This window comes from Jatropha curcas, chromosome 6 (genome assembly GCF_041381405.1).
Source record: "Jatropha curcas cultivar XTBG-Jc1 chromosome 6, XTBG_Jcur_1.0, whole genome shotgun sequence".
Taxonomy (NCBI): domain Eukaryota; kingdom Viridiplantae; phylum Streptophyta; class Magnoliopsida; order Malpighiales; family Euphorbiaceae; genus Jatropha; species Jatropha curcas.
In genome coordinates, this window is record NC_143156.1 from 11,215,350 (window position 1) to 11,238,528 (window position 23,179).

Below are 23,179 nucleotides of genomic sequence, written 5' to 3' on the forward strand. Positions count from 1 at the left end.
CCTTTTTTATCATTTGAAGCTGCACGGTGACGTTGTCTTCATTTTGTTTTTTTTTTTGAGTATTGGAGGAAGGTGATTTGAACTTGAATCTATTATTAGATTATATATCCATTTATCATTAATCCACATTAATATTTTGAAATTTTAATTTGTGAGAAAATTCATTGAATACTAATTTACAAAATAATTAAAATCATTATATTAAATTTTTTACAAATTTTTATAATCAAAATATATAGTTTGAGAAAATAATATTGTATAAGATAAGAAAAGAATTATTATAAGTTATAATTATAATTTGTATTAGGAATGCAAATGTTTGAATAAAGATCTTGAATAAGGAGTAAAAGTGTTAATCATGAAAATGTAATGCGTAAAATATTAAAACCGTTTGTTTTAAGTAATTTAAAGCAATAAATTTCAAGTGTGGTAAGTAGTACTATCAAAATGGGCCTAAGTTTGCCCGTATTTTTTTTGAATTTGAACAAGAGAAGTTAGAACTGTTTTTTCAAAACGTGTCTATATATATATATATATATATATATATATTGAAAAAAAAAAAGAAAATACTGAAAAAAAGAAAATGCTGAAAAAAAAGAAAATGCTGAAAAAAAGAAACGTCGAAAAAAAAAAAAAACCCTATATATACAACTTATGTGATTCAAGAATGAGAATGACAACCTATGACGGCGACCACAGCGACGGTAAATATGCTATATACAATATATATGCTGTATATATTGTATTTATATATATATATATATATATATATATATATATATATAGTTAACACATTAGATCAAACCAAGTAAATACAGTGTTTGTATATATATATTGTATCAATATTAATCCAAACTGAATCGAGAGTTTTACTTTGTCACTATAAAGCATAAATAACATCCATGGTGGTGACAAGGTTTCAGCGAAAATTAAGTCATTGATACGCTCATATAAAAATGAAATTGCAGAAGAGAAATAGAATAAAAAAAACCGTGGAACAATGCTAATAATGAGAAAAACAAAAAAAAACTATGGACCAACGTCAATAATGAGAAAACAACTGACGGCTGAAAATAACAAGAGCAAAAAGAGAAATAATGATAAAAAAAACAATAGACGGCAACAAAATGAGAAAGAATGACGATGAAAATAATGAAGGCTGCAAAAAGATGGCAGCAGAAAAATAAAATAGGAAATTAATAACAAAGGAAACACTAAGCAATTAAAACACTAATAATTAAAATAGAAAATTAATAAAAAAAAAAACACTAAGCAATTAAAACACTAGCGCCTAACAAAATAAAAAAAAGGCATAAAAGTAAAAATAAATCCAAACCGACAATAATTTAAACTGAAAAGTTAAACTGACAATCTCTAAATATACTTTCAAAAATATGACATCTATTATAATTACCCTATATATATTTGACCAGACCATTTTGAGAAGCTTGCGTGGGCCGAACTGGATGGATCCGCAAACTGCTCACTTTAGGAGGGTAGAGAAAACCATAACCATGTTGTGGTAAAAATCAACTGTGAGGATTGGTGTAGGTAAAATTTTAAAGAAAGAGGATAGATTTTTACAACTAGTCTATTGAAATTTTCACAATTTTCTATATTCAAATTACAGTTAATTTTCTATTGTTTTTAAAAAATGGACACGTCCGCCGTAAGCTCGTTGTGGTCTGAGCCGAGCCTGAATATTGGAAACTTACTTTTTAATAAGGTTTTTTGGCTCGGTCCATTTTGAGACCAAGCCTGCGCCGGGTCGGGGCCCTCCGATTTGATAGTACTAGTGGTTAGTATGGTGGTGAAAATACTTTAATGCTTAGAAACAACACCCACAAAAAGCATTTTATATTAAAGTTTCATTTTACCAAACTAATCTAACTTCTTCGGTTCTCTCCCCTTTCCAATACTTTCTGATATTTCAAATACTAAGACAACAATGTTTTCATGGAGAGCTTAGACTAAATAAGAAATAGGGTAATTATATTATGTAGTGCTTAGGTTTTGCTTAAATACATTAGTAAGGATCTCCATTTCTAAAATTATATTATATTTCTAACATATTATAAGGTTCAATTGTTAGATTCTTTGACAAGTGACGGTAAATTATGAAAAGTATTCTTAAAGATAATTACTATATAATCTTTATATGCTTTTATGAAATACAATGTCTAAAGACAAAAATCTCATAATTTATACTGTCTAATTAATTATCCTCAAGAGTGATGTGAACGATTAGATGAGCAAAAAAAAAAAAAAAAAGGCTTATTTTCAAAGCTATGTCAGTTGAAGGTGTAACTTGAAGAACTTCTCTCTTATTTGTTCCTTTTTTATTTCTGGATCGGTATCCCCTCTTGGCTTAGATGGGCAATTATTAATTTTTCTCTAGTTGCAGGTACCTGTGTCTGAATGTAAAATCTTTATTGTGTAACTCTGTTTAAAGGAAGGAGAAAAAGTGATCAATGTGGATTAGTTGAAATAGAATTGTAAAATCACTGCTCAGAAAAGTATACTAATTGTAAATCAAATATCCAAATGAAACGCCGGACCATGTTTTATCTAGGCATGGCCGGTTCATTGAACCGCCGGTTCCAGTTCACATAACTGACGGTTCAAAATTTTTAAAATGTTGAACCTGAACCGACTCTTGAACCGCTGGTTCCGATAAACCGACAGTTCTGATCACGGTTTTCGGCGATATATGTTTTTTTTTTAAAAAAAAATATGTTCTAACGTTACATCTGTCTTTCGAAAATATTAATATGAGATTAAAAAATATTGAAAAATTTTATTTTAAATAAATAGAATGATCATACTCATATAAGAATAAAATTAATTAATTTTACAAAATAATCAAATAAGTTATCATTTTATTTTGTTTAAATGTATTAATTAAATAAATTATAAGAAAATTTTGAAAAATGCTTCAAAAGAATGTAATTTTAAACTTAGTAAATAATTTTAAATTTAGACTAAATATTTCTCTCTTTTTTACCATTTTACTTTTTAGATTTTCAACTTTTAAAGTAAAGTGTATTTAAAAAAAAAAACTTAAGTAAAATATATCATGTAGTGAAATATTATTGAAACTTTTAGAGATGTATAAAATAGGCTAAGTGATTATTATTTTGAAAATAAAAATAGAAATCTGGTTCGAACCTGATCGGAACCGCCGGATCATCGACAGTTCAGGGCCGGTTCAGGTTCAGATTTTAACATTCGCATAAACCTTAACCGGCCCTTGAACCGCCGGTTCCAGTTCAAAATTTTAAATCGACGGTTCCAATTCGATTCCAATTCATCTACAGTACGGTTGGTTCCAGTTCAAAATGGACCAGTGGCCATGCCTAGTTTTATCTCTTCTAAAAAACTAAACTTATTGAACTTTTTTATTTGCATTTTGCTCGTTCGTTTGACCTAAATGCTCATATATTGTATGTATCACGTCAATAAAAACAAACTATATGTATCATTTTCAAAGCTTTGGATGGAAATCTACTGCCTCGATAAGTGTATTAAAAATGGATAAAATTTTCTATATTACTCTCTTCGTCCAAAACTTATAGTTTTAAATTTTTTTCATATTTGTCGGGTTCAAAAATGGTTATGGGTCCATTGGGCCTACATCTATCATGAGTGATTTGGGATAGATGGACACACGGGCCGCAACCTATTTGATCCAAAAAATCTGATTTTAAGCCCGAATGACCCTTTTAGCATTATTTCTATAATTTTTTCGCTTCCAAGCTATGCCAATTGGCGCCTATGGGCAAGTGTTAACATATACGGTTGAAGAATAGTTAGTTATTTTTCTTATTATGCATTTAAAGATACTAAAAATTATTTATTAATAATTCCTTGAGATTTTAAAAATTAGAGAAATAATTAATATAACAAAATTTCAGAATTAATTATTTTAAGATTTTTTTTCCACTATCTAGCAAATTCAACTGATAGGAATTTTTCACACAAATTACTAAGAGGTATGAGAAAGTGAAAAAAAAAAAATTCTAAAATTAAAAATGAGACTATTATTTTGGGATACTAAAAAACAAATGGACAATATGATTTTTGAACTAATGAAATATATAACTTTGAGAATTTCTCTTAAGTCTTGTAAAAGAGATTCACTTTTGTTTTCGTCTGTCTCAAATTATCGTCCTATTTTCCTATTCACTCTAGTATGTATCTCTATCGAGAAATATACTATCATTACCATTAATTAAATCTTAAAATAAATAAAGTAGTTATTATTGTCACCCATATTAATTAATTTCATAACTTTGAAATATGATGTTTATATATGAGTTGGATAAAATATTAATCCTTTTCAAGTCGAAAAGTGATTATATTAAATCGCTTTTAAATATTGACTCCATAATTCGATCTTGCAATCGAACATTAGAATTTAGTGCATATAAACCAATAGATCAAGTTGTTTTTGGTGTAGATTATTAATATTTAATATAAGGTTACATTAAAAAAATTTAAGTAAAAATTACTTTTTAACTACATTAGCTATATATATATTTTTTTCAATTTGTATAAAACTCAAATTAGGTCTATAATTATGTGTGAAGGTGTATAAAATTATTGTGGGGAATTCTTATTAGATGGAAGAGATTGGAAAGTGGAGTAGATACAAAGTCAAGAGTAGCATATTAAAAAAAAAAAAAAAAGAAAAAAAATCCCATTTTCCTATTGATCACAAACACTAATGGTGTTATACATAGAGCATTAAGTTCCAAGGGAAAAGTGATAAATGATGCTAACATCTAATATTGACTTTGCCTTTAGTTGTAATTTGGCTTTATCTTTGGAATTCCAAATCCTAATAGACACCTTTGTCCCAAATGATGAATATGTTTCTTCCTTGTAACTAAAAAACAAATTTGGTTCCTTTAGTTTTTAAAAATGGTCATTAACATTTTGTTCCAAATGGAAAAGGAAGCTATTGATCGTCCATGTTCATTCCATTTATTCTTATAATTTGCACATGCCAGCAATTAATTAGGTTTGTAGTTCGTTTTTTCTTTTTTTTTTTTTTTATAAAAAAATTAGTTTTATATTTATTCAAAAAAATAGGGTTGAAAGTTTTATGGACAGAATTTCCTGTTTGAGGTCAGATTTTGTCTCATCCAAACGAACACAGTATCATAGTTTATATTTATTTGAAAACAATAGGGTTCATGGGTTTGAAGTTTATGTGGTGTTTATATTATTTTGGAATAATGCTTATTTTTCTTTTAATTTATTAAAAAGCCGATGGGCTGAAATAATACTACGTATTACACAATATGAATAGTCTTTCTTTGCACTCACCAATCGGTGAAAACACTTGTGACCGAAAAGACTCGAACTCGTGACCTCTCACCTTTCACGTAAGTGAGAAGACCAAACAGATCGGACATGATTGATTATTTTAATACTTTGAATATAATCATAATGTATAATTTATTTTAAATTAAATTTTTTATCACCTTTAATAAATAATGCTTTCAATAAAAAAATTAATTATGTTATTTTTTTATTGAAATAAATGACTTGATTATGTTATTAAGTGAAAATGAATAATATGTTTAAGTTGAGAAAAATCAAATAACTGTTAAATTTTTTTATAACGTATCTCTCGTTTCTATTAACTAATCAGAAAACGAGAAAAATTAATTTTCTAATTGAAATTTATTAAAGTGGATTTTTAAAATTTTAGTTTAAATGTATATGAATAAGGGATAAATTAAAATTATTCTTATTTTTTATATACTCTTTTAGCCATGAAACTAATCTTATAGGGCTGTTTTAAACTCTTGCTTTTGCAAGAATTGCCTGTCGAAAGCAAATCTCAATCACTTCTTTATTTTTATTTTTATTTTTATTTTTATTTTTGCCCAGACTAATTTTATTGGTGCTTTGCCGTAAGGAGAAATATTGTCAGCGAGAATTTAAAATTTTTCTCATTTACAATAATCGAAGGCTGGGAATTCTTTCCGTTCAGAAAAATCCGTTGGTTAACCACTCTTTTTTTATATGGTTTGGCTTCGTCTGCGGGCGGCAGGGCATCGTCATTCGATCATAAGACATTTAATGATAAGAGAAAGTCCTCGTTTTGGACGGCACCATTGGCATCGCATATTCACGTGCGTTTTTTACATCCACTTGCAATTATTTTCCCACCTTCCTTTTGAAAGATGAATGAGTTGTTCTATACAATAAGTTGATTTTGCTTTTTGGTTATTCTTGGAATATTTTGTCTGCCGAATATATAAATCATCTTAACGTCATGTTAAAGATCTATTAGAAAAATAATTTGATTTATTAAATATTTTAGTTATAAAATTATTTTACTTAATATTATTTATAAAATCGTATTTATTAAATTATTTTTTAATTTTAAATTATTTGACATGTATTAGATTCTTGATTAAATATAATCAGATTAGTCTTAATGCATATTTTTTTCAATATAAAATATTATTTGAATTATTTTTTTATTGGTTTATTAGACTTTTTTTTTTTTTTTTTGAATAATAATCCAAATTCTATTAAGGAAAATCAAGTTTATCATCTAAACCAATGGAGTTGATAGAAGGAGGAACGTCCTTTATCTAAATTTGCCATTCTACATTTAAGAGTGAGAGCTAATTTTGCCGAAGAATGAGCTATTCTATTTCCTTCCCTAAGGACATGTGAAATCAAAAAGGAGTTACAAAGACTCTAGAGCAAACAACAATTCAAAATTTTGATTTCCAATTCAGTCCTTGCTGCTGACCTCCTCTGCAAATTTTGTTTCAGCTTCTTCAAGGGAGAGAGCATGAGGAAATTTGAATGATCCACTACCCAACACTTCACTATTGGCGTCTGCGACGATTATACCAAAATCACATTTGTCATTTTCTCCAATAGCATCATCATAATTTAACTTGAAAGAACCCACAATCGGCGGTTTTCACCCTCTATTACTGCTGGTAGAGTTGTGACTTGAATGAGACTTTTGTCGACCATGATATTTAGATCATAACGACATTGTCATTCCCACAACTCGTTGTTTTGCTAATCTCCTTTGTTAGTTTTTAATCTCTTGCATTATTTTAATTGTGATTTCTTTTAACTTTTAAGTTTTATTTTCCTCAAAATAAAAAATTGATTTAGAATGTTTACGATCATTTTTAATTTCAGTTTATATCTATCCAATTAGTATTAAAATGCATTTTTTTTCTTGAGAGATGGCCCTTTTCGAGAATCATCTTATTAAGTATGAATTTATTATGATTATTGAACCGCAATCAAATAGTCACACATTTAAATTCTCCATAAGAAGAAGTCTTCCATAAGCTAAAACATTTGCCTACGGCAATTTACATGCCACTTCCATTAGCAACTTTTAAAGACTTTTCTAGCACCCACAACAATATAATTGTTTCAGATTTTGATAGAACTTGGTAAGACAAACCCATACATCATCAAAAAAACTTGCTTACAACAATCGGTAGTACAACAAAAATCTCCAAGTTTTAAACCAACAAAGCATTAATTTACTATGACACTTACCATTTGCAACTTTTAAATAGAGATAATCATGGATCAGATTTAGATTGAATTATGCAAAATCTATATCCACTCTTCCAAGATTTTCATACATCCATATCCATACCTGCTCCATTCGGATTCGAATCGGATTTGATGCCGAAGTAGAGCGGAGCGGATCAGATATTATCTGTTTTTATTGTGCTTGAAAACACAAAAATTCCTAACAATAATTGAAAATATAGTATAATATGGCAACTAGAATAGACTTAAAAATTTGTTAAGTGCAAAAGAAATTATGCTAGTAGTCGTAATATTTAACTCATATTCTTTTGTTTGAAGTAGAGACAAAAAAAAATACAAAAAGGATGAAAGAGTTAGAGATAATAATTTAAAATATAAATAGAAAATGAGGAAGGAAGAGAAGAATAAAGACAACTACAATCTAGAATTACAATTAACAATTTTAAAAATATAAGAAAAAAGTAAAATTATTTTTCTCAGATCGGATTTGGATTGGATTATGCTATATCTATATCCGATCCATATCCGCATGGATTTATTTTAAAATTTCATATCTGATCTACTAAAAAATGGATCAAATTTTATCCATTCCATTCGGATCGGATTTTATCTGCTCCATTCAAATCAGATCGGGTCATTTGATTATCCCTACTTTTAAATGCTTCTACAACACCCAAAAAAATCTGATCCTTTCATATTTTTACAGAACTTGATAATACAAATCTATACATCATTAGATTTCAAGTAATAGACTTAGCATTCCAAGATACGCAGAAAATCTGATCTTTTATTTTTACAACTACTTGTTAAGCAAAACAAGAGCAATTTTTATAGGGCACTTTCCTTAGCAAAATACAATCGTTTGTCTGAATATGAAGGCAAAAATATTAGCTTATTCAAAAAGCTAAGTTTTCTTAGCTTATTTAGTAAGCTGTATAGTTTTTCTGACCAGAAGACAAAATATCCGCACCTAATATTTGAAATCACAAATTATATTCTACTATATAAAAGGGACTTTCTATTGGATATAATTTAATTTTATATTTTATTATGTTGAGCCATATACTTCAAGAATTAATGGATATAATTGGTTTATCTTATATTATATAATATCAAATTTTATTACTATGTAAAAAATACATAATATGTAAAAATATAGAATGTCAAATATGGAAAAAAATATATACTCATTCAAATTATTCAGATATCTCGTTTACCAAACAATCTTAATTATTCAGCAATAAGCTTTTAATACCACTCTTTAATTATTTAATTCAATAAGTTGTTGATTCTGATTCAGCATTCAACCCAAACAAATGACCCTTGAACAAATGATTCAAGAGTGTATCTGTAATTTTATCAATGTAATTATATCAAACATTACATATTCATTTTAAAATATGTAATGTTCGGTCAAAAATTCCCATTTAATGACTCGTGATACTTGCTCGGTCATTAATGCTCAATCCTCTGATCGGACTAAAGCAACGAATACTCTATTTTCCTATAAATTTTTGTACAAACACCTTGGAAGGGCATAGAAAAAATCCAATATAATCACACCTTCTCTGAATTGCCTACTTTTCATTTTTCACTTCTATCAACGTGTTTACTTTATCTGGAGAAAAATCGCCATAAAATTTATTTCTTTTATCAAATAAATTTTATTTTTTTGGTTATCAATTTTTTTTTTTTTTGAATTTTACTATAAATAATTTTAGGCTTCCTATAAAGGATGCGTTCAAGACTTCTTACCTTAGTATTGGCAATCAATTTTTTATTTTGCTATTTAAACGATAAAATTTTATATTTTTAACTAATTTCTAATATTTTAATCAGATAATAAAAAATAAATTGTGAAAATTATTTTTCAAAATTATGTTATTGTCCACAAATAAATGAAGCGTTAAATTTACTATCACGTTGCACTTTTCGAAAGAAAGAGTGTCACTATTTAATGGATAATTTGCTATATATATATATATATATATATATATTGCGTACAGTAAGTCAGTGGACAATTAATTAATAGAGCCAATTATTTCATTACTTCTATAAGAAATTTAATACTCTTCGATCAACATATTGATTTTCTATATTTGGTTGTTATATTTCTATAAGAAATTTAGTGTTTCTTAATTACAAATTAAAGGAGGTTAGGGTGAGATTTAAACCCGTATGTAAAAGATCTTTATCCTAGCCTGTTAGGCCAGCATTTGCTTATTAAATTATGTTATAATTGCAATTGAGTATAAAAAAAAAATGCTCTTGGCCATTTTAGATATGGAACATCTCATTTTTAGTAGTAAAATTAGACACAAGTAGAAAACTACAAATCTAGATGTAGATTTTATGAAATTCAAAAATTATATATTAAAATTTTATGCGGATTTTAATTTTTAAAATTTTTATATTTCATATGTGCAAGATATATTTTGAATATAAGATTTGGAACCACTTTATTTCCATTCAAAGATTTTTTTTTTTTTTTAATTAGGAAAGAGTTATCTCATAACTAACAACATTATTAAAGAAATAATATTTGAACTTTTTTTTTTTTGAAAATGTAATTCATTAATATTAAGAATTACAAATAAACATACATATTAGACATAGAATTTTACTAACTATTAGAATTCGCTGATCTTCTAACGAAATAAAAGAATTCATATCCTTTTGAAATGTGAAATTAAAACTAAAAAAAAATATAATATTGGATCTTTTTGCTTGGAGTTTATCTTTACAAAAAATAGAAATTTTTATAGCAACAACTAGTCCGTTAATTGATTTGGACATCAAAATAATAACTTCTCTGAATTTTCTATAACTGGACTATTTTTCCAATAATTTGCAACATACGACGAATATAGATGAGTTTTCGTTGCTATGCGTCGATAGCATTAATGGAGGAACAGACCGCACTACCAAGGTCCATTAATCGAAGATCCACACTTGCAAATCAAGATCTAAAGTCTTCAATCAAATAAAATTAAATATCATAATATTATTTAATAATAAACCCTCATAAGAAGGGACTACCCTTACAAAGAAGGAACAAGAAAAACTTCAAATATGGAGACAACCAACCATAACAAAACAAAAAGACAGATCAGTTATAAGGAAAACAAATCTGAGTTTATACAACGGCAGCGGTTGAGAGCCTCCGAACAGTTAATTATTAGGAAGTAAAACAGTTGACAATTACTGCAACAATTAACTTACTAATATTTGAACTAACTCAACTGGAAACCTTAAAAATTAATATTTTATAATTGACTTTGAAAGAATTAATATTTAAACTTAATTATAATTTTAATATTATAATTAAATCATAACATTAAATGACTAATACTTAAACTCAATTATTATGATGATGACTAATATTTGTATCTAATATTAAAAATAAAAAAACCACATTTCAATATCAAAATTTAATAAAAACAGGCAAACATTACTAAAGATTAATATTTAAATTTAATTAGAAATTTCCATATTTAAATTAAAATTAAAATTTTATTATTAAGAAATACTAAATCACCAGTATGAATATATGGATAATGCACATATATATATATAAAACTTTGTAACTATATAGATATATATACTTTCTACCTTTAAAATATTAAAAAATAGTTTGAGGGCTAAAATTCGATCCATTGAGCTGATTTTGGTGAAATTTTTAATCGAATTGAATTAATCAAATGGAATAGAGTGTCAATTGAATCAAATTAAATACTAACAAATCTAACGAAATTTGCTCTAACCAATTTGGCCAATTTAATTTTTGTATTATTTGATGCGAAAAAATTAAATATGAAATCAAATTTAATCGAACCAAAAACCAAAATAGAGTTAATGATTTCTAACTACTTTTTATTAATTAAAAACGGTAGTGTTTTTCGCTTTAGGTAATTTGGGTAATGTCGTTGGATTTACTTCAAATTCAACTATTAGCGAAGCACTCAAAATTACAATTTTATTGATTGACTCGACAACTAAACATCGAATCCTCCAATTAAATTGCTCGATTTAGCTGATTTAGCTAAATTGAATGCTCATTCCTAACTTCAAATAGCTACTACTCAGATCAAGTGATAAGTTGATTTTAGACAGAAATCTGCATAGAAAAATTAGACTTAAACTAAATTGAAGTGAATATTTCTGTAACTAGTCAATAAATGAAGAAAAAAAATAAAAAGGCCAAAAAGTTTATAACTAGTCAATAGCAAAATATAAGTTAGATCGAAAACAATTAAGTTCAGATCGGTATTAATTTCAGAATTGAAAAAGAAAATTTTTAAAAATAAAATTGAAGATAGAAAATTCATGATGAAACTCTCATCAATATCATAGAATTTTGACATATTTACCAACCAAAAAACAAACTAGCCTATGATATTTTTTTTGGAATGGAGAAGAAAATTTTGGTGATTCATTTAGTAGCAATGAACAAAAAATGACGAAGACAAGAGGAAAGGGTCTTCTCTCCTACCTTGACCATTGAATCAAACCTTATTATGTCCATGAATAATAAAGTCAAAAAAGGAGTTAGGTTTGATTCCACCAATTCCTGAAAATAGTTCTGGTTAGTACTATTATGCTTTTTGTGTTGTGTCAATATTATAGTCTACCTGCGTCTCCAACCCATTTCTTTAGAGCAAATTTCTCTCCTTTCAACAACTGTCGCCATATGAGAGCTCTTCTCTTTTGTCCTTTACTCGTTGTACACTTTTGTCCACTCCAATTCCTCCTCCTTGGACTAAGAACTCATCCATCAAAAGCTCAAGGGAAAATTACTATTACCTCCATAATGTTCTATATAATTCTCATTTTAGTCTCAAATATCCTAAAATTAATAATTTGACTCTCGGGTAACTTTAGTTCCTTCCAAAATTCAAGTTACTTTTTAGCCTAAAAATAAAGAAATTACTTGAAAAAGGCATATATTTTTATTTTACTGACTTATTAATTATTTAAGACAATAGTTCCTCTGTCAATTTAAATGTGTTACAATTTTAAACTGCTTAAAAATTAAGAAATTATTAAATAATCTCAATCTTAAAAATAATATTTATTGTTAATTCTTTAAGTAACTCATTTTTATTTAGTGCATATATAAAAAAATAAAGGTAAAATTCAAAAAATAATTATTTGATTCCTTAATTTTTTAAAATGACAAACGAAAAGAAAAAAATTTTCCAAAATAGAGATGGACGAAGTAATATAAAAAGCAACAAGAGTCATCTTGAGAATATTATTAATAGAATAATATTTTAATATATTGACTTTAATTAAAAAGAAAAGTGCTTAATTTTCTTTTTATGTCCTAAAAAGAAATCATGGACTATTATTTGGGTATCAATTATGAAATTTTAATGAATTAAAGTGTTTTTATAATAGAAAAACTTAATGATTGAATTGTATTATGTTTTTGAATATTAGGAATATAGGTGACATATAACCTAAAACGTCATAAACTTTAGTAAGAACTTAATAATTTTTATAAATAAGGACTAAATATTACGTCATTAATAATTTAAAGACTAAAAATACTAATTGTATAACAATAAAGACAAATATTTTAATCATGACAAAAACTAAAAGGGAAGGGTGTTATAGTAATTTCACTCAAGAAATTAAATCTCTCCGTCATACTATATATAAATTGCACTGAAAACTGAAATTATAGCAACAATGACAGAATCGACTCCGCCTCTCCTACGCTCTTATGCAGAGCTTTCATCAGCTGAATTAGCTACTGATGGAGGAATGATGGAGGAATGCCAACTGCCATTGATAGACCTTAATGGTCTAAAGAGCGGCGATCGGAGAGAGAGAGTGGCTTGCTGTGAAGCGATATGCAGAGCTGCATCAGAATGGGGATTCTTCCAAGTAGTAAACCATGGCATAAACAATGAGTTACTGAGGAAGATGAGAAGAGAGCAAGTTAAGTTGTTTCGAACACCTTTTGAAAGAAAGGCTAGTAGTGGAATTTTGAATAATTCATATAGGTGGGGAACTCCAGCGGCTACTTGTTCAAAGCAATTTTCATGGTCTGAGGCTTTCCACATTCCTCTTACCAAAATTTCTGAGGAAACTTGCTATGGAGACTTTACCTCTTTAAGGTATGCTGGTTCATTCTCATTTTTTTTATCCTTTATTGACCAATTTTAAATTAAGGGGCAAAACCTTTAAATATCTAAATCAATGGCCACAAATGATAAAAAAAAAAAAAAAAAAAAATCTCATCGATTAAGAAATTGCAAGTCTTTTGACACAACTTTGACAGTTTAATATTTTAATAAAGAAAAGTTACGCTTAATCATTAATTCCATGAACTATAGGGATGTGATGATGGAATTTGCACCGGCAATGTCAAGGCTAGCAAAGTTGATTGCAGGGATCCTAGCAGAGAATTTGGGTCAGTCTAAGGAAGAGTTTGGAAATATTTGTGAGGAAAGCAATTGCTTTCTCCGTTTGAATCACTACCCACCCTGTCCATTACCACCGGAGAAGATTTTTGGCTTAGTGCCTCATACTGACAGTGATTTTCTTACCATCCTTTATCAAGATCAAGTTGGTGGACTTCAACTCATGAAGGATTCCAAATGGGTCGCTGTTAAGCCTAATCAAGATGCTCTTATAGTCAACATTGGAGATCTTTTCCAGGTATATAGTTTATCCCCTTATTTCTACTGATCTGACCGCCTATTTACTATTTTGTATATTTATATTTGCCTATCTATTAATTTTTAATTTTTAATTTTTAAATGTCAAACCAATTAAGACAATGAATAATATTGACAGGCATGGAGTAATGATTTTTATAAGAGTGTGGAGCACAAAGTGATGGCCAATGCAAAGATGGAGAGACATTCAGTTGCCTACTTTCTCTGTCCTTCCTATGATTCTTTAATAGGAAGTTGCAAAGAGCCTTCAGTCTATAGAAAATTCACTTTTGGGGAGTACAGGAGACAAGTTCAAGAAGATGTCAAGAAAACTGGCCATAAAATGGGACTTCCAAGATTTTTACTTTAAAATACACATCAGACAGATCCCATAAACTAACCCACAATCAAAAGCCAAGACAAGATTTTGGCTCTCTACTTCAATTCATCAGAGGAGGATTGTGACATAAACTGATTCCATAAGCCAAGCGAAACCACCACCAGTTGGTTTGTTGCAGTTATACCTGTATTTATTCCAAGAAAACACATTGTTCTGTACAAGATAAATATATATATTGGATTCCTTTGTTAGAAAAAACGGATATAATATTGAAATAAAATATATCTAAATAGTGTGAATGTTCTCAGCCATGAACTTTGTGAGACAGAAACAGACAACTGAGGGCTTTTACCCATTAAAATAATGCCATTAGACTAAATAAACATTATAAATGCAGGATTCCGTTCACCAACAGACCCAATAATGCTTTGCGGTTGATGATACGCCGATATCACATGCATAAGGCATCATCTCTGCCCAACTGAAAGAAAAAAGGGGGAAAAAAAAAACATCTGCTTCAAGTTTTCAACGTCTAAATTAAAAAACAAAATTTTAAAAGCAGTTGGAGAATATATCTTAACTGCAAACCCACAAAAGCTTAGCCGCCTATGTGGAGAAAATTATTCCCATTTCCAAAAGCTATTTTCGGTTTGTTGTCCAAAGGACTTACCTTGAGCATACTTCGAGCTTCATTTCTCTTATAGACTTGAATTGTTAGGCATCCCCCACAACATGAATGAGCATATCATTTCTGCAAGTATGAATTTCTCTTCTTCCATGTGTATCATAGAGCTCAAAAACAGGCAAAATCAGCAAAATGAAGAGACAAAAAAGGTTCCTCTAAAACAAGTTTTAACCTGACAGAATTCAACTTGCCGAGAAATAGGATACCTTAGCATAGCCTTGCCAATGCCCCAAGTTGCAATGATTAGCTACTGATGAAGTCTCTTTCAAGTGACCCATATTTTAGTAATTCAGTCTTGCCTTTCAAAAGCACCACAACTTGCCACTATTAGTTACTAGGGTCTTGTTTGCCATTACCATTAGCTTCCGTATCTACAAAACTTCTGTATCCAAAATTGCTGACGACAAAAGATGTTTTCCTATTTGGTAATGAAAATGGAAAAGTTTAAACATATAGCAATGAATACTTGATAAATGCTCTAATGGAAATTAGAGATTCCTTTTTCTTATAGAATTTTGAAATCGACAATATAGTATTTGTTAATTGTTGCCATGTTTTTACTTAAGACTTTTTGTTGATATATTCTGCAAACCATTTCCAAATAATTTATTAGTTATCGCATACAATTTTTAATATCAAATAATTTTTGCTACTAATTAATCTTTAACTTTATCAACTTAAATTAGTCTATCAAAATTATTTCACTTCTAATAATTTCAACAATATATTGTTGAAATGTCAGGCCCATGAGTGTTGGATCAAGTTGGGCTAGACTTGTGATATGGCCATTTTGGTTTGGTGGCTTTAACATTATAGCCCTCTTCCTTTTTCTTTACTTCCTTTCCTTTCCACATTCACACTCCAGCACTCCCCATCAAATGCAAATGAGCTGGACCTTTGTTAAGGCCCAGTTGTCACTTGGCACTGCATGGGGTGACCCATCAAACTTGGGTCTGGCTCCTCTTGACTCAGCCCTCAGGGTCTAGCTCTCCTTGACTAGCCCAAGGGTCCACCTGAATCTGGCTCCATTATCTCAGTTCATGGGTCTGGCTTGTTAAGGCTCACCCCACCATGCTTGAATGGTTCTTGGATCTGCGGCTGTTGGGTCTCACCACTCTGATACCATGTTGGAATCTCGGGCCCATGGGTGTTGGATCAAGTTGGGCTAGACTTGTGATTAGGCTTCGACATAGCTCACCTCCAAGCCATTTTGGTTTGGTGGCCTTAACATTATAAGCCCCTTCCTCATTCTTTACTTCCTTTATTTTCCACACTCATATTCCAACATATATATAATATCTAATGACTATAACTTTATACGAGAACCGTCTAAACACATCATATACACGAACAATTGCCAAAAATATCAGGCTTGATGCCAAAAAAAAAAAAAAAAAATGTTCACACAAATGAGACTTAACTCGAATGGACATTAAAAAACCCTCAGGTTATTGAAGTTATGTCTTCAACAGATTTCAAAAGTATATTTTAACAAAAAATTCAGTAGCAAATATGCAGCTTTTGCAATGACATTTTTCACTGAAAATGCAGTCTCATTAAGCCAGGTTTTTCAGTTCCTTCGAAAGCTTAAAGGGCACAAGATTAGTGAATGTAATTAGTTTGAAAAGGGCCATGCTTGGAGATAAAAATGTAAGAAAATGTTTACAATTGCAGGTCCCATTAATATTACCTCAACAGATATTTAAAGTTATATCAAAACTTACAGACGAGGAAGTGTTTGAATTTTAATTTTTTAAAAGTGTGAACTTTAATTTTTAAAAATCAAAATCTTAAATTGATTAATCATTCCCAATCAACGGCATTTGATTCTTTTTCACCAGAATTGACTAGCTATAAACAGAAGAATTTATGGGGACGGAGAGGAGAGAGAGAAAGAAACAAGAGAAAGGAGAAGAGAGAGCTAAAAAACAGAAGGCTTATTTTTAGTTTTCAACTCACAAGTATCAGGTGATTTTGTTGATTTCCTTTTTTTTTCTTTTTTCCAACTCAATTTTATCTACAAAATAAACCTATAATCCACATCAACATTCCGGAGAGGAACCAAAGAAATGCACTTCATTAAAATTATTAATCCATTAAGCACTTGATTGAAAAGAAAGTTCAATTTTATACACCCAAACAGAAATTTGATCAAAATTCGCACACTAGTACTTTTTAATTAGGGATAAACAAAAGGAATTTCAAATCTAAATTGAATATATTTGCTTGCTACATAGAAGAAGATTCTATAGTTTCACATCAAAAACCACCTTAGCAATCATGATCCAAGTCCCTATAGGGCATTACACAGGGTTAAATTACATCCAAGTATCAACAATACAAAGGAGCAAAATTGTTATGAAAAAACTGAGTCACGCATTGATCAACAGACTCCACTGAAAAGTAGATCATTAAAAGCATACATTTAGACTAAAATCTTAAACCTAGATACTTGAGCTCTTAATCTCTATGAGACCTGAAAATCAAATACAAAATTAGATCTAACAGCCAGACTAATTAGGATTCTATACCAAGACCTCAAATATGCTGATCAGCCCATTCTGCCAAAGCTAGAAATCAAGATATCTTTGGTACTAAAATTATAAAAAACTCGATAAACATACAAATACCTGGTCATTATGGCTTGAAATATTGCCTGTTTTGCTGGGTTTATTCACTTAAAAAGACCGCTCTTTGTTGAAATAAGTTACAAAAAATGGGATTACTGTTTAGTATTGTAGGAAATTTGAATTCCCAACTTTGGAAGGGACTTCCCTAAATGGACAGTAATCACTAAACAGTTAGGACTCCAAATATAAAGGGTGTGTCAGCAATATCAATGAATCTCTTCAAGAGGGATGTCAGAATATAAGCTTTACCCACACTTGATAGGAGGTGCATCACTTAATAGTTTCTGGTTGTGGCAATACTTGTTAAACTGACTTCCAGGAATAAAAGGCATTACTCTTAAGACATGCTTCTAAAGGACATCCACTCCAGCACATAACAGCCCTTCAAAAAAGCTTTTCAGCATGCATTACATTACAAGCCTTTTTTTATAAGGAAGTAAACCATACACTTGCCACTAGAGCAATTACTGCCATTAGACAGTATAATCCTCTTCTCTTCCTCCTTTCCTTTCTGGGAAGCTATTTAGGAGAAAGATAAAGTCACAGTAATTCCAATTTTTACTGTTACTTTTCCCGCGACACCTTTTTATTTTTTATTTTTTATTTTTGCCTGCAACAACTTGTACTGAGATTTAAAACCTAAATCGAGAGATCTTCCCAAACTGGCATTATGATCTTAGCCAATGACTCATCATTTCTTTGTATATTATTTGCTTATGGCTAGAAAATACTCAAAACTGTCCCAATTCCCTAGTTGCAAATAAGCATTGGACAAGGTCCATACTGAAATTCTCAAGTATTCAAGTCTTTAAACAATTTTCCACAACTACTTGCTGTTCGCATTACCTAAACTGCAACAATTTTACAGGAAGACATTGCTCTCACAACTTACACCTACACTTTTGCAGTGGCAATAAGACATGACTTTTAACACTACACAGAGCAATCAAATTACTGTTAAGAGAATATTTCAAAGAAAGAAAAAGCCTTACCTTGTGATGTCTGTTTGACACTTGAGAATCATGATAAAGATCAGAAAAGAGTTCCACCCTCAAATTTGTCTTTGAGATAGAATATGGACTGCTCCGCTCTAAGTACAGAAGGAACTGTTGGGAGTCCCCCATATGATCAACCCTGAAGCTACTTAAGCTTCAAGTTTACCTGTATTATTAGATTCCATAACAAGACATAGCCCATCACATTAAGAAACAGAAAGTAAACAAGAAGAACAAGAAAAGATCTTGAAGAACAAAGCAAACAAGCAAAAAGATCAGGGAGATTATATAAATTTAGTTTATAATCCACCTCACCAAACTTTTAAGATAACCATGAATTCCAATTTTTCATATAGAGGGTTTCCATCTTCAATTCAATGCATAAGTGTTTTACATATTACGACAAAAATGGTACAAATGCAACAGACTAACAAACCATGTTTGAATCTTTTACTAAATTTACATGTTCCAATGGACAAGAAAACCACATAAGGAGCTAGTAAGGGAAAAGAAGTATTGAAATATGCAGTCCATTGAAATGCTCTATCCACAAAGCCTTATGGACAGAAGTATGCCACTTCATTGCTGCGAGTTTCATATCTGCACATGAAATTTCGAACACTACTCCTAAACTACATCCTTGAGTTTATTGACAGAACCAGGATGCTGGAGCAGAAATACACACCTGTGGTGAAAGTTGTTGCGTTGATGAAAAGTTCCATTGAAGAGGGTCAAAACTTCTGTTTGCATGTGCATAGGGAACTATACAGATCATATTCAGTCAAGTAACGATGAAACCTTGTCTTTTAAACTGCTCTTCTTTTTTGTGTGGGGACCCAATTCCTGTCCAACATCAGTTTGAGTTTGCCTTCCCAAATCATAGGGAAAATCCATATCATTTCTGAAAAATACACTTTTGGTTTCATCTTCTAGTGGTTTCTTCAGCAAGGGACCCAAAAACAGATGAAGCATTTCCTGAGCAGGATCCCCCATTGTGCTAACCTTGATGAAGCTTTGTTGGCTTGTCAAATTCAGAGTTGAACTGCAAGAATCAGCAATTTCAGCACAGGGCAATTGCTGGTCGCTCTTACAACCATTGCTAGAGGGAGTTATTGTTGTTGAACATTTTCTCTCCAATGACTGCTTTGGCTCCAAATCCTCCTCATGGTCCCTTACATACTGCACATAGATATATTATGTATAAATGATATGCTAGAGAGCAAATCTACAACAGCCTTGTTTGGTATAAATGAAAATTAATCTTACATTTTTAATTCTAAGTAACTGGTTATACTTGAACAAAATTCTATCAAAATTGATAAAATTTGTGAATGGATGAATTATAAACTTAATATGAGATAAATCATAAAGCTATAAAATTTTAAACCAACAAAAGAAAAGCCAGGAAGCAAATGAGCCAAGCTTTGGCTAGAAGCCTGGCTTGCCAGCGTGGCTGTCAATAAACAAGCCAAGCCAAGCCGAGGCGATCATTATCAAGCTCATGTAAAACTTAACGAGCTTAACCTTTTTTTAGTCAATTTACGATATAAATTTAATAATTCATAAATTTATTAAAAAAATCTAATAATACTTGCAACTTTTTATGATAAATGTGTAAACTTTAATTATTATACTATTGAAAATTATTTTTTTTAACAACTAATTTTTAGAAATTATATTTATGCATAAAACTATAAGACAAACATACAGGAGACCACAAAACCTTGAGCTTGTTTCTAATTTGATCATAAAAATTAATTTCTTTTAGATAAAAACTAATTTGATCATAAACTTCAATTTTTTTTATTAAGTCGATTCATTTGAAATTTCCAGCAAGTACTTGCTAGAATAGTTGACATAAACTGCTACCTCACTTATTAAACACATTGGCTCACAGACGGGTATTTTCTGTTGTGAGTGAGCTCCGTGTGTTTGCTAGCTCAAATTATACAAGTGATATGGCTATCCAAGATAGCCTTTTGGGCTGATTTTTGCCGAAAAATCTCAATTGTGATCAAATCGAAAGAAAAACTAAACTTAATGATTCATATGCATCAAATGAAAGTTTTGCGTTCAAATTAGAAACAATCGCGGTTTAATGATCTCCTGTGTAATTTAGTATATAATTATATTATATATGCACTGGCTCGGGAGCCGAAATGAGTCAAGCTTAGCTTAAGCAAACCTTATCAATCCGAGCTCTGAGTAGCTCATGATTGCTAAAGCATAATTAAAAATTCTGAACATAAAAATTCATTTACAACTAATTAAAAACAAACGCATTCAGAAATCAAATGAATTCTACATTCCAAAACACTATGAAAGATTCCAAATAAATTTTGCATATCCTAATCATTCATGTCATACCAAATCTTAACCATCAGACAATAATAATCAAATAGAGTACTAAAATTACCTCCTGAGCAATGCTCACTAAATCTTCAACCGTCAATTCATCATCTTCCTCAACGGTTTTTTTTCCTCCTCTTTTTTTACCAACCTTTTTATCCTAATCATACATGACAAACGAAATGTTAATCATCAGCCAAGAAATAGACAAATAATCAAAAAGAGTATTAAAATTACCTCCTGAGCGCTGCTCACGAAATCTTTAACCATCATGTCATCATCGTCTTCAACAGCATCGTTGGCTTTTCTTTTTTTCCCAACCCCTTTTCTGCTGACTACATTTTTAACTTTCTTCTTATTGTTAGTTCCACAATTTGAGAGAGGCTCTGCCGTCGCCGTCTTATTTTTATCTCCATTAGCGACCATCCATGAAGGCAAACGCCGGGTACTACCGTCCACCATGCTTCGGATCCTAATTAGCTGATGAATAAAAATAAAATCAGAAAACAATGGTCGGTTTCCAGGGTATTTGAGAAGTCGACGTCAAATATTACAAGGTTTTTGACAAAAATGAGGTTCTTAAAAAAAAAAAAAAAAAAAAAAAAAAAAAAAAAAAAAAAAACATGTCCCAGTCTAACTTAAAATCAAAACAATTTACAATAAATAATAATTTTTATTTATTATTGAGATCATCGATTCAAATAAATTGTGAAATGACCTCGCTAAGACACACAATTTATTGGTGATAAATTATAAATTTAGTCTTCGAACTTTTCAAAAATTTCTATTTCATTTTCTGAATAAAAAGGTTTTACAATCAAGTGTCTAAACTATGAAAAATTTTCAAAATGTATATAATGCTTATATGGTCAGCCAGAAATGCCATTTGGACGACTGGACCAACATTATAATGAGAGATTTGCTGATTAGGCACAAATTAAATGACCCACATCAGACTCATGGTCAATGCACATGACCTAAGATTGAATGACTAAATTGTCTTTTTCCATTTCTCTTGGACCTAATTCAAAGCATGTGGGCTAAATTGAAATCCCTAAGAATCAAAGAATAGGTACAGAGATGTAGAGCTCGAAGAACTCAGGTGCTTAATGAATTTCTTATTTTTACGGACTTGTATTACACTTAATAAAGGAGACTTTATTTTTATTCTCTCCTAATTTCATTCCACATTCCCTATCCTGCTCATCTCTTCTTTCTATCGGTGTGATAGATGGAATTCCATTCTTCCATAGACTACCCAAGAAATCAAGCAATCTAATCTTCAAATAATAAAACCCAAATCTCTTTTACCTTACTCTCTCAATCGACAGCTGGCCGACCCATCTTCACCACTTTTCTCTCCAATTTTCTTATTATGCTTTTTTTTTTTATTACTCCTCTTTTACAATTTTTCAATTTGCAGATGACTAAAATCTAGAGAGATTTACTTTTGCTGAAAAGTTCCCAAGTGAGTTAATTTTAACTTGGTTTGATTTTGGTAAAATGTTAGTTGTGTAACATCCTGGACCTGAAGCATCATATTATGATCATACATCTGTATTTATGAACATGATATATGTGACATGAATGTGTATACTAATGCATTTGCCATCGATCTGTGATAAATAATAGGCAATGATATGCCTAAACACAACTTTGCACATAAACATCTGATAAGAATGTGAATATGCAAATGCATAATCTGAATAAGTTCTAAACCCAAAAAGCTCGACACTCTATCTTTGACACAGAGGGTGCATATATGTTCTTTAAAGCCTTTTAGTACACCTATATATGGTGTTTATGAATGAGTTGACTCAAGTGAGAATAATGAAATTATTATGGAGAATTATGTCTATTTTAGTGATTAGATTGATTAAGACTACCTTAATGTGTTAGTAAGAGATTGTTAATCACAAAATTGTAAGTTAATTAAAGTAGAAAATGATTATGGG

General features: G+C 30.0%; 2 protein-coding genes across 6 annotated transcripts; one reads left to right on the top strand and one right to left on the bottom strand.

Moving 5' to 3' along the window:
* Nucleotides 1–13,247: 13,247 nt before the first annotated feature.
* LOC105641408 (gibberellin 2-beta-dioxygenase 6) lies at nt 13,248–14,832 on the top strand. The gene is made up of 3 exons (XM_089723027.1): nt 13,248–13,682; nt 13,902–14,226; nt 14,365–14,832. The coding sequence occupies exons 1-3, from the start codon at nt 13,252–13,254 to the stop codon at nt 14,593–14,595; spliced, it is 987 nt and encodes a 328-aa protein (XP_089579153.1). The 5' UTR covers nt 13,248–13,251; the 3' UTR covers nt 14,596–14,832.
* A 137-nt stretch (nt 14,833–14,969) lies between these two features.
* Nucleotides 14,970–21,763, bottom strand: LOC105641409 (uncharacterized). Of its 5 annotated transcripts, XR_002285290.2 has the most exons (7): nt 21,462–21,763; nt 21,292–21,384; nt 19,561–20,054; nt 18,873–19,041; nt 15,457–15,668; nt 15,236–15,357; nt 14,970–15,046 (listed from the first exon to the last, which is right to left on the bottom strand). XR_002285290.2 is itself a non-coding variant. In XM_012225944.4 (3 exons), exons 1-3 carry the CDS (start codon nt 21,684–21,686, stop codon nt 19,653–19,655), a joined length of 720 nt encoding a protein of 239 aa, XP_012081334.1. In that variant the 5' UTR covers nt 21,687–21,763; the 3' UTR covers nt 19,196–19,652. The 5 variants fall into 5 exon arrangements, 1 of the variants encoding a protein (XP_012081334.1); XR_002285289.2 differs by having other exon boundaries at nt 15,236–15,668; XR_005178509.2 differs by having other exon boundaries at nt 15,147–15,668.
* Between the last annotated feature and the right edge of the window lie 1,416 nt (nt 21,764–23,179).